The sequence below is a fragment of the Rhinolophus sinicus genome, chromosome 5 (genome assembly GCF_057876585.1).
Source record: "Rhinolophus sinicus isolate RSI-liver-muscle chromosome 5, RSI-T2T, whole genome shotgun sequence".
NCBI lineage: Eukaryota > Metazoa > Chordata > Mammalia > Chiroptera > Rhinolophidae > Rhinolophus > Rhinolophus sinicus.
Genome location: NC_142505.1, coordinates 18,328,341 through 18,344,778, shown reverse-complemented (window position 1 = coordinate 18,344,778; position 16,438 = coordinate 18,328,341). Strand labels below are relative to the sequence as shown.

The following is a 16,438-nucleotide window of genomic DNA, read 5'->3' as shown; positions in this document are numbered from 1 at the left end:
ACAGATTACTTAAGATAGGGGTTCATTATTACCTTTTCATTCTCCTGCCTTTCTTTCCACACCACAGTCTATATCAGGGGTTTCCAAACTGTGGCCCATGGGCCAGCTGCGGTCCGCAATCCATTTTTAATTGGCCTGCAGCAAATTCCAAAAATATATTTAGTTTACTTTAAAAAACCAGGTGAGGCAATACGTACTTCACCTCGAGTGAGTGGCCCGGTTGTTTGTGTATTTTACCGCATGTGGCCCTTGGTGAAAAACGTTGAAAAAAGTTTGGACACCCCTGGTCTATATAGTAGTCTTGTGCTGAAAATTAATGACAACCTTAGGTACCGTTTGGTTTTTTTTTTTTAAACAAATGTCATGAAATTTGTGCGTCCAGATTATCCATTCCCTTTTTAAAGTGGTTCAAGCTGGGCATATTCGGCACAGTTGTACTCAGTAATAGAAAACCCAGTCTCTTTCAATTTTAGACGTACCCTATTTTGCCGTGTATAATGCGCACCCACATTTTTGGCCCAAACTTTCAGGGGAAAAAAATCTTTCTTTTTAATTTTTTAATTCAAATTTTTATTTGTTTACATTTAGGTACTTATTTTTTCTATTATAAAGTAACTTTAACATTTATTTTTAAACATATGGTACAGGAAATTTTATGTACTGGTAATAAATTTACTATATGCATCATAGAAGACCAAGAACTCTCTTCGTCGTTGCAAGTTCGTCATAAGTTCAAAACTGATTATTGTATTCCAGGGTATTATTCTGCATACCGATATCGTCATTGATTTCTAAAGTTACACTTTTAATTCATAAGCATAAATAAAATAATTAAAAACGTTATGTAGGTACGGAATTAGTACTACATAATTATACCCATGTATAATACACATCCTTATTTTTCCTTCAGAAATTTGGGTAAAAATGTATGCATTATACAATACAGCAAAATGTGGTAAATTTTGGAAATAACCAGAAGTCCTGTTAGGATTGGTGCGCAACCAGAGTAACGTTTTAGGTGAAAAATAGCATGTGACTGAAGTGGTAAATTGTAGTTCTTGTATGCATTGTAAATTGAAGGCAGTTCCTTTACAAGTGGTACTGAAATATTGTAGACAAGGGCAGCATTGTTAGAATATATATGTTAACGTATAGTCTCTTAAGATGACTCTTTCAAACTTTTGAAAGTATAAATGGCTCTTTCAAACTTTTGGTGATTAGAGCACATCCAAGAACTTTGATCTTAACAAGACTTTATTGCCTGTTACTAATTTATAAAAATTAATAAATTCTATTGGTTGCAAATAAACATTATCTTTAGAATCTTTATTAATTTAGACCAGAACATACTCAATTATTCTGATTAAATAGAATTGTTCTAACTTTGTGATACAGGCCAAACATTAAAATGGGATCTTGATTTATATAGGAAATAATTTATACCCAAGGTAGCACCTTTATTTTGAGGATCTCAAAGCGTATCCAGATCATCTGAGTATTCCTTTTATTTGAGTTGTTGATTGGTGGTAACATTCATTGTGTTTATTCTCAGTGAAATTTTTTGCAATGTATTTATCACCAAAAATAGGGGAAGTAAAAGCCATTTTTCTCTTAAAAATTTATAATCTATATCCTAAAAGTCCTAACTTCATGAGTCTTTTTACTTTCAATTAACAAATTATTAATATAATGTTCTCAACATTCTTGTTAAGTTTAATTTGTTCATTTCTCCAGTGAATGTAGAGAAGCATATTGAATTTATGGGATTATGTTATTTTAATTATCAACAAAAATCAGGAGAAATAGGTTGTTTGAAGGTTATAGTAATATAAATATATTTTTAAGCATATCTCAAAATTGCTAAAAATCCTAGTGTTTATATTTGCTTATGTGTTTAGATTTTATTATGTGTTTAGATTTTATGACAAATAAAATGCATCTATTTTAAAAAGCAAACATACAAATTATTTAATGTAGCATTTCTTTGCCCATAGGTCTCTGCTTGGGGTGGTTATGTGTTTATTATCAACCTTATTCCACTGCATGTATTTGTGTTATTACTGATGCAGAGATACAGCAAAAGAGTCTACATAGGTAAGTGATTTTACTTTTGAAATCTGTCAATTTCTAAGAGATGTCTCATATACATTGTTTTCATTGAACAGACATTTCTGTTAGGTCAGTATTAGGCATTAGAAGGTAAAAATAATTACAATTATTTTGCTTTCTATATTTATAGGGAGGGTCAGGCATTTTTACCTAAGTTACCGTCTTCTCCTTGATGAGTTTTTTTAGAAATTATTTTAGATTTAATATTTGTCAGCCATTTTTCTTTTTTATTTTATTTGAGGGAAGGTGCATTTCTATCATGAAATCATCCACATATACATATTACTCAAAGTCAACTCACTGTAAGAGATTGAGCATCTTCAAAGTAAACAGTTTTAAACTTTTGAAAGCCCTTTCTATACAATATACCAGACTGTCTTAGTTGGTTTGGGTTGCTATAACAAAAACCACAGATTAGGTAGCTTATAAACAACAGAAATTTATTTCTCACAGTCTAACTCTCTGGGTCCTCTTTTAAAAGGTTACCAATCCCTGTATCCCTCAGGACCTAATTACCTCCTAAAACCATCACCTTGGGCATTAGGTTTTCACCATATGAATGGGAGGTGGTTGAGCACAAACATTCCGACCATAGCATAGTCTGTGCAAATCTTCTCTACACAATCTTTATTTTTGCTACAAGTTTTTAAATACGTCTTTTGAATTATATACTTAATGATAGATGGTGTCTCAAATCTTAGAGTCCATTTTCTGTGATATAGACAGAAAATTCTTACAGGTTAAATTAGAGAGAAGTTGTGATCAGAAACTAATGTCTTAGTAAAATAATAGAATCCCATTGTAATGTTGTTGGAAAACAGTAGCACAATGATATAAAGCATGTTTATTTGATTAAAAAAAACATAGTAATTTAGCAGTTCCTCAAAAACTTAATCAGTTACCATATGATCCAGCAATGCCACTCCTAGGTATATACCCAAGATAAATGAAAATATATATTCACACAGAAACTTGTACACTAGTGTTCATAGCAGCATTCATTGTAATAGCCAAAAAGTGAAGACAACCCAAATGTCCATCATTGATGAATGGATCAAGTGTGGTATATCTATGCAATGGGATATTATTCAGCCATAAGAATGAATGAAATACTGATACATGTTACATTGTGAGCCCTGAAAACATTATACTAAGTAAAATAAGTCAGACACAAAAGGCCATGTATTGTAGGATTCTTTTTGCATGAAATTTCCAGAATAGGCAAATCCAGAGACAGAAAGTAGGTTAGTGGTTGCCAGGGGCTTTCAAAGTGGAGGAGTGACTGCTAATGGGTAAGGGATCTTGTGGGGGATGAGGAAATGTTCTAGAAGTAAATATTGGTGATAGTTATGCAACTTTGTGAACATAAAAAAATACTCAATGGTACATTTTAAATTTTGAATTTTATAGAACATGAATTACAGCAATTTAAAAAATGCATAGTGTTTTAATTATATTTCTAGCCATTTCAGCATACCGTATAACAATCACCACTTAAATAATTAATGTATTTCTAGTTCTTATACACCACAAACTGTCCTAAGTTTTTTATGTGTATTAACTCACTTAATCTTCATAACCCCACCATGAGGGTAGGTATTGTTACTATCCTCATTTTACAGATGAGGAAAGAAGAGAACAGACAATTTGCTGAATATCTTGTAGCTAATAAGGGAGCTGAAGCCTGAACTTAGATGTTTTGGCTCCACAGCCCATGATGCTAAAAATCACTGTAACTATGTACTTAGCATGTAAATAAATACTTTACTGTTAAAATATACCAACCTATGAGGTCTCCCTACCCTGAAAACATTGTAAACAGTCATTGGGATCCAGAAAGGAGAATAATAGATTAAACTATAATTTTCAGCTGTTTTGTTTAGGAAATATATAAGGAAAGAAATTTTTTAAGTTATATGGTTATAGGGAAAGAACTAAGATTTTTGTTTGTTGAATTTTTAAAATTTGGCTTCCTGCAAATTTGTCAGGAATAGAGTGAGGAGAAGACTGAGGGATTGAGTTTTGTAAAATGCCCATGAATTAGGAAGATGGAGAAGAGACCAGGGGGAAGTCAGGTGTAGTCAAATAAATAATGTTTTTAAAGAGGTTAATGGAAGTCTACAAAAAAGTTTAAAACATGAGCAGTATCCAAATCCCCTTGAGTGTTAGCACTAAGATCTAGTAGGATGAAAGCTGAGAAAAAGACCTTGCATTTGGTGAGTAGGAACTCTGGTCACTTTAGAAAAAGCATGCAATTAATACTGCTTTGGTTGGCTCTTGAGAATATTTCTTTTTTTTATAGAGAGAATAAAAATAAAATGGTTTAGGGATGTTATATATGTGTATAAAGTTAGATTAGTAAATGTCTCCTAATTTCATAGAATTCAGTTTCTCTACCCCAACCTCCTTGTTTCTTTTCTCTCTTATTCTACTCATGTAACTAAGTGATTTTTATGCTCTTTCATAGAGTTTACCTTTAAATGGATGAAAAGTGATGGTATAAAACAATTGTTTCTCTTCTTTCATCCTAAATGTATCAGGATTTAAGTTAAATTTTACCTAACATTATGGTCCTAAAAAAAATGGAAGCATTAGCAAGTGTGTTTGTATATACAGGCTGTCCTGTGATTTTAACATATAGCATCCTTTCTCTGTGGTTATCCCTCCTTGTGAGCAGAAATATTTAGATAAGGAAATAAAGAATTGATGTATGGCAAACTCATAATTAATGACCAAAAGTTTGATTGGGTTCTAAGTATCAAATTAAGTGAAGAAAAAGTGAATCATTTGAAATAATTATGAGAAAAATGTTTCCCTTTGAGTAAATTTTTTTAACGTGTCCTTAGACTTGGTTGTTAAGCCAAAAAAAACTGTTAAGTTTGTTCACATGTGGAAAAGGAGGTACATCGAAGATAATGTGGATGAAATTTGGGGAAGGGGGGTTGAAGTTCATAAAGTTAAATTATTTCGTGAAGGTATATTTTGGACTTGTTGAATTTCACTGTATTGGAAAGTAAATTTTACAAAATTATGTTATAAATAGGATTCTGATGTTTTAACAAGAATAAAGTCTTATTTTGCATTTATAGAAAGACTGGTTTGCAGATATCATGTAACACTGATGAGATGTAAAATGATTTTAACCTTTCTAATTTGATAAAAGTGTATCACATTATATGTCATAAGAAAATTATTAAAGATACGAAGACATGTTTAGGGATATTCAGTGTGGTGTAACTTATAATTGTGAAAAGAGCTTAAATGTCTAATTATAATTTATAATTATACTTAAATTGTAGCATTTTCATACCATGAAATACTAGTGTCACTAAATTGAATATTTTTTACTATTTGATGATATAGGAAAATGTTAATAAAAAGCAGACAGCAAGGATTACTATTGATGTTTTTTCTTTATACTTTGCTTTCTAAATTTTCTACAATGAGCATGTATTAAATTCATAATGAATGAGACTTGCTTTTTCATTTATAGAAATATGAATTTTACCTCTTATGGTTTGTACGTGTCTCATTAAATAACAACAATAATTTAAGAAGGAAGAAATTAGTTTCTAATATTGATAAATGATTTTTAAATGTTACTGAAGAAATTTGTTTATGGTATTGTCTATGTTTTCTCTAGTGAGTTAATTTGAGTAAGGAGAGGAGCAGAATCGCTTTTTATATTATACCTGAAAGGTACTTTTGTGGTAATATTTTCTGGAAACCATCATTGAAAGAGTAAAGTGTTGTAGACATACTACTTTAGTTTTGTGCAAATTATTGTAGGATTGTCTATCTTGTGAATAAAGATAAGATCATCCTACTGTTTAGTGAATTAAAAATAAAGCCATGAACTTTAAGAATCATAATTACATTTTACCACTACAAACAGAACATATCTAATGCTAAATTAACTTATAAAACAACGAACTTAAAAGAAAAATTGCATGTAAAATTTCTAGGATGCAAAAGCTGGAAGTGCTAGAATTTATTTTGTCTAATGCTACCTTATTATTTTTCAGGAAATTCAAGCAAATTGGTTCACTAGAGATTTAAGTGTTTAATAGATAACTAAGTTTTGTGCTAGCCATTAGGATTCTTCTAAGGAGCTTTCATAATGTAATCCATGATTACAGTGTCATTATAGCATGTGAACAAAATGGAAATGGGGAGGGGTTTGTGAAAATCAATTTCGATTTTGAGTTTAAGGGAAGTCTTTTTAGGCTTTCCAACTAACCATGCCCTTCTGAAAATTTTGGAGATAAACCTTGATTTTTTGCTTGTTTTAATTATTGGGGTGACAATGGTCAACAAAAGTACGTGGGTTTCAAGTGTACAATTCTATAATACATAATCTATATTACATTGTGTGTTCATCACCCAGAGTCAGTTCTTCCATCATCATATATTTGACACCCTTTACCCTCTTCTACAATTCCCCCTCCTCCCTTCCCCTCTGGTAAGGACTAAACTGTTATCTGTGTCTATGAGTTTTTGTTTCTTTATTGGCTTGTCTTGTTCCTTTGTTGCCTTCAGTTTTATATCCCACATATGAGTGAAGTAATATGGTTCTTAACTTTTTCTGTCTGTCTTACTTCATTTAGCATAATAACCTCAAGATCCATCCGTGTTGTCTCAAATGGCAGTATTTCATCTCTTCTTATGGCAGAATAGCATTCCATTGTGTATATATACCACAACTTCTTTATCCATTCATCTATCGAAGGACACTTTGGTTGTTTCCCTGTCTTGGCCACTGTAAATAATGCTGCGGTGAACATCGGAGTACATATGTCTTTATGGATAAATGTTTTCATATTTTTGGGGGTAGATACCCAGGAGAGGGGTTGCTGGGTCATACGGTAATTCTATTCTTGATTTTTCAAAGAACCTCCATAATGTTTTCCATAGCGGCTGTACCAGTTTACATTCCCACCAATAGTGTATAAAGGTTCCTTTTTCTCAACAGCCTCTCAAACACTTGCTTTATTTGTCTTGATGATAGCCATTCTAGCAGGTGTGAGGTTGTATCTCATGGTGGTTTTGATTTGCATTTCCCTAATAGCTAGTGAAGTTGAACATTTTTTTCATAGATCTGTTGGCCATGTTTGTATGTCTTGTTGGGAGAAGTTTCTGTTCATGTCCTCTACCCATTTTTTAATTGGATTGTTTGTCTTTTTGTTGCTGAGTTGTATGAGTTCCTTATATATTTTGGATATTAGCCCCTATCAGAGGTGTTGTTTGCAAATAATCTTCCATTTGGTTGGTTGCCTCTGTTTTGTTGATGGTTTCTTTTGTTGTGCAGAAGCTTTTTAGTTTGATATAGTCCCATTCATTTAGATAAACATTGATCTTGTGAGCGGAAAATAGTATAGAAACAGACTTACAGAGGATTTGTGGTGATGTAATCATAAATACGAAGTGCCCTAACAGAGGGTCAGAATATGCACTGCAGAGCAAAATTAACTGGATTCAGTTCCTGGCCTAGTCACTTATTAGTGGTGTAATTTTGGTCAAATTGCTTAATTTCTTTATGCCTTTATGCCCTCATAGGTCAGATGGAGATAATAATTCCTACCTCAGAGTTTTAAGGATAATGAGTTAATGTGTGAAAACTGCTTATAACACAGTGCTATTTAAGTGTTTGTCTCTGTCCATGGTGGTAAAATTTTGAAGGAATAGCCAGATAAAACAGTTCCAGAGGCTGAGAGAAGTGATTATAAAGACTGAGGAGATAAAAACCCCAATGTGAGTCTGAAGATTATTCCTTTTTTTTAAAAACTGAAAATTTTCACTACAGCTATTTTTGATTATGAGAATTGTAGTGGAGAAATAACAGCAAAGTGTTATATAAAGTACAAAATAGTAACTAAAACACAACTTCTAATAGAGTGGCATGCTTATTTTTATTTATAATTTTAAAATTTAAGGTAATAAATGTATGTAAGTGAAAAAATTAAATACTACTATAAGGTTTATAAGCAAAATCAGCAGCCTCTTTCTCTACTAGATTACTGGTTTATAATAAAAGGGTGTAATAATTCAGGAACAGCCCAATGGAAGAGATACATTAGGCATCCTAAGTTGACACTTTGTCATAGAAGATACTTGTTTGGTTTGGGGAACCTCAGGAGCTTCTTGAAAACTAAAATTTCAGTGGAATCTGAATCAGACCTTTCAATGCCTTTTATCTTACAGAACAACTCATTTGTGCATCTTAAGTCAACAGAAGTGGTTTTTGTTCTTCTCTGTATCAGTCTGGTCTCCCCCCACCCCCCACCCTTTCCACCTCCCCTCTTAGATTTTTTTTTTTTTTAAGTACTTTAAGAGTGAAAGATATTTAGGCTCTGTTTAGAAGATTACTATTTGTTCCAAATCAAAGAGGTTTCTTTTTTGTTGTTGTTGTTGTTATTGTAAAAAATAATCAAAGAATAATAGACTGTATATTTCTAATGGTAATTTTTCTAACACATTTGAGTATGATCTTCAGTAGTGAATGTCAGTAACTGTGCTTCCACAGGATGGCAGTGTGGTCACATTTTCATGGTGTAATAAATGATTTACAACATTACTACTGGTGGTGTGCATTTCCTTAGAACTCACTACTTTGATGGAAAGCTTTATTCTTCAGGTGTAAAGGGTAAGAAAAGTAGGTTAACACGGCTAGATACAAAGTTGTAATAGATGTGTATAGTAGTTTGGTCAAGTCTCCTAGAGAGTTGGTAGGAAGAATTGGTGGGGAATGATTGCTGTCAGTTTGTATTGTTGAGGTGGTCTGAGAACATTAGAGAGTGGTACTGGTGTGGTTGATTGCTTCTTCAATGCTCATGTCCAGAAGAGGCAAATCTCTCCCTCCTCTAAGTTTCTATAGGGCGAAGGTTTTTTCATCATTCTCGCATGTACTTGCTTTATTGTATTGTAGTTATTTGTGTACATCTCTGATTTTCCCAATTAGATATCTAACTCTTACAGCATAGGATTGCTCTTAATAAGATTTTGTATTTTTAGAATGTCTTGAACACTGTTAGATGCTATAGTACATAGCCTGGAGAAAAACATGTTTTCATTTTGCAGTAGAGATTGTCTTTATTTTTAAGAATTGAGAGTTAATTCACTATTTCTTTCTACTGGGTGTATCTAATTCTTATTTTCTGTTTTAAAATATGAGTTGTACATGGGATTTAAATTGATATCTACCTAATTTTACATACTCAAGGAGAAGGGCAATATTAAGCAAGTGATATTTTATATAACCTGACAAGCAATCCTGAATTTTATTTAATGGAAATACTTATCTGTGTATCAGAGAGTGCTATGAAATAGAACTTATATCCCCCTATGTAAACATCTCAGGATCAGTGATCCAAAAAATATAAAGTACAGAAGACATGAATCCAATTCTCTTAAAAGAAAATGGTTATCTTTGGATTATTGCGTTTGTCAGCCTTGTGTCATTGGTGCATATAAAGTAGGTATAAATGAGGCTAGTTTGGATAGAGGAATTTCAAAGGTAAAATGTTGAGCACTTGTCTGTTTACATTAGGTCAGCTTTATTTGATACTAACCTGCAGTATGTTTACAAAGTAATACAAATGAAAGCCGCCGCCCCAGCCTTTAATGTTCTCTGAGATTGAGTTTCTTTTGAACTTATCTCCATTTCTCTTATTATTAACTTGAACCCTAGTGCATCTATTTCTGTATGAACTGTTTTCTTCTTTACTAGTAACAATAAATGTCTTTGTGAAGTTGCATAAAACCGCTGAATTGAGAATATTACCAGGTTTATTCTTTTTTTGAATATGTCTGGAAATGTACTTGAGCAAATCCCTGACAAGAAATTTCATTAGTGGTTCCCAAACAAGTAATTGCTGAAAATTTTACACTGCCAAGCACAGTGTAGCTCCATTTGAAGAGAGAGAATATGAATGTGTGTTTTTATGCCCACCATACCTTTTAGTGGTTATTGCTGAAAAATGTGACATATAGGGAAGTCAATGGACCAGAGACTTCCACTCTTTACTGTATTTTTTTTAAAACAAACGGGGGGAAAAAATACATGACTTTTGTAATTAAGAACAAGCCAGTAATCCGGAGAGACAGACAGACAGAGATTTGTGTTTGCCTTGGGCTGGGCTGGCTGGAATGGGGAGCAACTGCTTAATGAGTATGGAGTTTTCTCTTTATGAAAACGTTTTGGGACGAGAGAGAGGTGGTGGTTGCACAACATTGTGAATGTACTGAATGCCCCTGAATTGGTCACTTTAAAATGATTTGCCCCTGATTTGGTCACTTTAAAATGATTATATTTCACCTCATTTTTTCTTTTAAATCTTCACCTTTTTGTCAAGATGTGCCATTTATCATATTTAATCCAAATTCCATGACAGTGTTACAATATTCATTGTTCACTTGTGTTTATAAAATAGAGAAATCCAGCCTCAGAAATTGTGGTGTTTGGATGTAAGTGGACTTAACTATAATTAAAACGCATAAATGACATAAGGTTTTCTCAGGCTTGATCTTTCTAGTTGTGCCTTTGTTGTGTTCAATATTTGTCTAAGGTTTGATTGGGGTTTGGTTTCTCAGCTCCAGGTGTTTAAAAGGCCTGTTGATCATAAAATCTTAGGTTAATCTATAAATCTTCTTGTCCAAACCCTTTGTCAGGATATCTACAAAAGGATTGATTTGTAGAAGAAACATATTGATATTAGAAAACCTGTCAACCAAATAGACTGACAGTTCAAATCATGTGATAGAGAAATTCTTATTTACTTAACTTTTTTGCATTTGTGTTCATATACCTCATTGAGAGTAATTCCATTCCAACATTGATATATCTGGAAAGTACATTATATGGGATGGATTATTTCTGCAGACTCCTAGATCACCATTAGCTTGCAGTCATCAGAAATTTTACTCACATACATTGGTCCATTCTATTAAATTTACTTGAGCTTCTTATCCTTTTCCTAACACTGTAGTCATCTCTTACGAGACAGCTTGGGAGGCAACTTAACATTTGAACCATTAGCCCATAATTTAACTCCAGTCTTTTTTTCTAATAGAGTATTTTATTTGCCAACAACTGAATATTGACTGTGCTTCGTAAAATGACGTGAATAAGCTTTATAAATGGAATAATTTTCACATTAACTTATTTCAGATGGGTTTTATCTTCATTTCTAAATAATTTTTTATTACAGCAATTCCAATATTCTCTGTAATTATCTTATAGTGGTCTGTGAACACCTAAATGCAAAACAAGTCTTATTAGACAGATTGTAACCCCTCCCCAATTTGCCTATACATTTAGGTTGATACAAGCCAAGAATATTATAATATACTCAGTGGCAAGAGCAAATAGGTTTCCTTTATTAGAACCTAGTAAATTCAATAACTAGTCAGTTTTATGGCTTAACTTCTGTGTACTAAGTCCTTTTTTTCTTTAATCACAGAAAACTTAGTGGACTGGCTTTTTTTTTTTTAACTGTTAAATACTATACAAAAAGTAGTAGGAGACTATAAAAAGGGTATAAAATACTTGAGAGCTTTTGAGATAATAACAGCTCTTCATATATGGAGATGATGATAAGTATTCACTAGGTCATGCATACTTTAGATTAATGGCAATAGGAATGGTGTTTACTTATTTCTATATTATGTAGCTTCTTGGGTTATAGCAATGATTATTAATGATTGAAAAAGTTTTCCATTTTGGGGAGAAGAAAGAAGCACCAGTCTCCTAACTGTTCTAAATTATATTTTACAAAACAAAGTACTTAAAATAATTTTTTAAATTGGCAGAAAGAATTTTCGTGATTTGTGATGTATGATTAACTATAAAATAGCATAGAGTAGAACAGTCATTTCAAGAGTCTGTTCTTAAAATTAAGTTCAGTTAAAACTTTGCTAAAAAGATAAGAGTTATGTATACATTTATGTTTGAAATACTTAATGTAGTAGTAAACTATCATTGTTTCCTATTTTGTCTTTATAGCATATAGCACTTTCTACATTGTGGGTTTAATATTATCCATGCAGATACCCTTTGTGGGATTTCAGCCAATCAGAACAAGTGAACACATGGCAGCTGCAGGTATGAGAGAATATTTATTTTCCTTCCTCTAAAGAATATATGACTTTATGACTAGACAGTCTTCAAGGGAACAAAGTGAGTTTTTTCGTTTTCTAATTTTCATCATATTGGTTCTAAAATATCACCACTGTAAAATAAGAATATCATAGTTTTATTGAGACTTTCTGCTATTGTGTTCTCAAAATTGCCTATCTTCTCAGCCACTGCTGTTTTGAAAAGCAGAGCATCTCGTTTTGCACAATTCATGTTACTTGCGAACACTAAATAATATTCACTTGTATAAACAAACATTAAACAGAATATCTGTACACTGAGTTACTGTACTACTGAGTTTCCATTTCAGCAAATTTAGATGGAACATTTCATTTTTATGTTCCTTACCTCTCACTAAAATATTTTATCTATATTTACTAACTGGAATTAATGGCCTTTATATTAATTATAAAGTCATATAATTCCCCTCCATATAAGCAGAGTACTTTGGCATTATTAATCTGGGTCACAAGTAACAAGATAATGGGAGCTATGTGAATAAAACTTTGGAAGAGATTCTGAATGTGAGGTCCATAGCCCATATGAAGGCTGTGGGTAGTTACTTTATTTGTAACATTTTATAAATATTCATGTGTTTAATTTTCTGAGGTGATGTTCCATAGCTGTTATTTATTCATTTATTTATTTTTGAACTTGTAAGAGTTTATTTGAGCCAAACTGATGACACATGCTGGGGAGCAAGATCTCAAATGTTTCCCATCCATAGCTTTTATCATCAGATTCTTAGTGAGACTCTTGTAACATCCCACTCCCCCAAAATGTTAAAAACCCACAACTTACTATTATATAGCACTTTTAAATGTGTGAAATACGTTTACTTTTATTTCTAATGTGATGTTTTAAAATTACCAAGTAGTAGTTTGAGAGAAATGTAAATTCAGTTTGGAGTATACAATTGTGTATAGCACTGTCTATGTAGACACACAATCACCTGACTCTATACATATGCATTATTACATTTCCTAAAATCTAAATACTTGATAATATTTATTAATCATTCGAAAACATATTGTTAAAAATAACCCTTATTGCTAATTTTTTTTTAAAGAAAAATCAGTATTCCAGATGGGTTAGGGTTCTCATCCTTTTAGTTTTATACTTAATGCTTTTGTATTGTGTTTTGTACGTTTTGACAAATACTTTTAGCTATTGCTGCTTTAATTTTGTTTATCTTAGCACTCACTCTTATATCTACTAATTTAGAATCTTATATAAGTGTGTAATTGAGGTCACATCCCATCACTCAACTATGAACAGTGACTATATATATCAGGATTTTCCTGATCCAAGTCATTTGTATCCTTTAGTAAATCTTCGGATTGATTAACTGTCATTTGACAGGGGAGATGTTGGTTAGATGAAATGACTAGTCTTTGATATGAATGGTACAGGATTTTCTAAGTATTTCTTCCAAATTAACATTTTTAAATGTCTTTGGAAAAGTGCTTTGTTAATTATATGACCTTTTTCTCTGATTAGGTGTCTTTGCCTTGCTGCAAGCTTATGCTTTCTTGCAGTATCTGAGAGACCGATTAACAAAACAAGAGTTCCAGACCCTTTTCTTTTTGGGTGTATCAGTAGCTGCAGGTGCTGTGTTCCTTAGTGTCATCTATTTGACTTACACAGGTAGGTGTAAGTAGGATGTGAATCTTGACTCTAGATTATTCAAAAAGGTAATTGTTTCACAAATTTTGTGCATGTTCCATTTATCCTAGGGGGTCAAATACTGTGTAGTCTTTACAAATAATAAAATAATAGCCAAAGGTTCTACAATATGAATTGCACTACAAGTTGTGATTTTTTTTTTTTTTAACAGTATCTTAATTTTACTGCTTCAGGATCTGATAAGTTCACTTTCTAGCATCCTTCTCTTGATAGATGAACAGGCCCAAATTGTATAATTCAAAGTTTCCGATGTTAACCTCTACTGCATGCTTGCATGTTCTCTCTCTTCCCTACTTTTAAACAATCTACCAAATTAGTTTCAGTCTGCTTCTGGATTCTAAGTTACTTTCTGATGCTGATTTCACTAGTCCCTAGAACAAGTCAATCTTCTTTCTAAAAGTATTCCATCTGTTAAGTGAATGTACCAGCCTAGCTCATAAAATCATGAAGAATTAATTGATAGGAGTTAAAGGCATGAATGTTTAAAATCATCTTGATAATTTATCTAAATTTGACATACTAGATTAGATTGCTTAAACAATTCCCCCCTTTTAAAAATTATCCAATGCTATCTTACTGTCTTAGCTTTATTTGACTAGTCAACTAGAAGTTTAAGGAAGAATTGGAAAACTTCCTATAATTTTATCTGTCAACTTATGTTTCTCTGGTAATGTAATCTCCATGAATGTTTGTTTTTATTTGATCACTTACCTTATTTTATCTGACTGCCAGCCCTGTGAAATATGTTGTCACCTATAAGAAAAAACTGAAATTCTTCTAATATTAGGTTAACTTAATCCATAATAATCAGTAAACTTAAAACCAATAAAACAAACAAAAGCAATAAAAAGGCCGATTAATTTCCTCTACATTTTTCCTTCCAAGGTTACATTGCACCATGGAGTGGCAGGTTTTACTCATTGTGGGATACTGGGTAAGTGCGGATAAGTTATTTGCCCTCATTTTATTAAAATGCCCTTTTCCCTCTGTTCTTATTGTCAGTATCTTCGTCAGTACTTGGGCAACATTTCTAAAGTACCTACCATATACTAGTTTAGTAAATGTTGAATCTTTTATATTTTGCTTTGTTATAATACCTGTTTGGAATGCACCTTTAGTATGATATATAAGTCATGTTCTGTGTGGGCAACTCCTTTTTTTAGTTTTGTCGAAACATTTCAGGAAACATTTGTGCAATTTTAATAATTGATTTTTATTTTTACCAGTGTATTCAAAGTTGCCATCTATTAGTAATCTTTAACTTTTTATCTTTAAGACTAGGTGTTATGTAATAAACCCATATGCTGTAGATGTTAAGAAAAAATTTTAAATTTTTTCAAATGCCACATTATCTAAGTTTGATATTTTTAATCTATTAAATATACTAGAGAATATTTTTGTGTTTTTTAAGAGTGCCATTATAAAATGACCTAATTTTAAAATTTGGTTTTAAATTTAACAACTAGTTCAGTAAAACTTTTTATCCCTAAAATATTTTCCTAAGGATAAAAAAAATATCTGTTGATGGTAATTTACCTCTTGCCCCTGTTCCCACTGTTCTGTCTTCTTTAAAAACCTACCACAATTTATTGAATGGACCTACCTTTTGATGTGATACCAAAAGGGTTCATGCCCAGGTTTAATTAAAGGGCATAAGCTAATTATGTATGAATGACTGAAACTAACATGTGGATACATATTTGAAGAGATCAGCCAGTGAGAGTTTGAGGGAAAACCCCTGTTGTAGTTATTCTGATTAGGTTAAATTACTGGGTTAAATACTTATCAGTCATACTTATCTTTGCTTTCTCAACTTTAATGGATTACTTTGAAATCTCAGGTCATTTCAGAAATAATTTGTCCTGTCCTTTCCATTTCCCTCATCTGCCCCTATGCCATTGCCTTGTTAAGAAAGGTACTGAGACAATATGCTTTCTTACTGGACAAGGTATATCTGCCAGTAATAAGTCCAAAAGGTAATAAACCTTGTTGATGCAAACATAGGTGATGCTAAGTTAAACTGCAGAACAAATTCCTGTTTGAGCAAAGATTTTTGTATTAAATACAACCAATACTTTTATAATATAATTGGCCTTAGATAACTCGCCCAATTTTAAGGAGGGCATATTTTAGTTTTATCACTGTGGACCAGATTTATATTCAATATTGCAGTTTACATTGGAATGTAATTTTAAGTGAGACGGGATAGGAAATAGGAACCATATCTACAATCAAAGAAATTTTTTTTGTCTGAAAAGAACTGTTCTATCATTTAATTTTAAATAATATTAACTTTTTCAATACCAGGTATGCAAAAATACACATTCCAATTATTGCATCAGTGTCTGAGCATCAACCTACAACTTGGGTGTCTTTCTTCTTTGATCTACATATTCTTGTGTGTACCTTCCCAGCAGGCCTATGGTTCTGCATTAAAAATATCAACGATGAAAGAGTATTTGGTAAGAGATTTTTGATGAATACTTTGATTTAGAACAATTGTTTATTTTT

The 16,438-nt window shown here is 32.1% G+C and overlaps 1 protein-coding gene across 1 annotated transcript in view; it reads left to right on the top strand.

The window, feature by feature from the left end:
* STT3B (STT3 oligosaccharyltransferase complex catalytic subunit B) overlaps positions 1-16,438 on the top strand; it is an 85,982-nt gene that overhangs the window by 53,754 nt on the left and 15,790 nt on the right. The window contains exons 5-9 of the mRNA XM_019727747.3: positions 1,995-2,094; positions 12,110-12,208; positions 13,742-13,888; positions 14,813-14,861; positions 16,235-16,389. Of these exons, the coding sequence (XP_019583306.1) occupies positions 1,995-2,094; positions 12,110-12,208; positions 13,742-13,888; positions 14,813-14,861; positions 16,235-16,389 (550 nt within the window). The remainder of the gene's footprint in view (positions 1-1,994; positions 2,095-12,109; positions 12,209-13,741; positions 13,889-14,812; positions 14,862-16,234; positions 16,390-16,438) is intronic.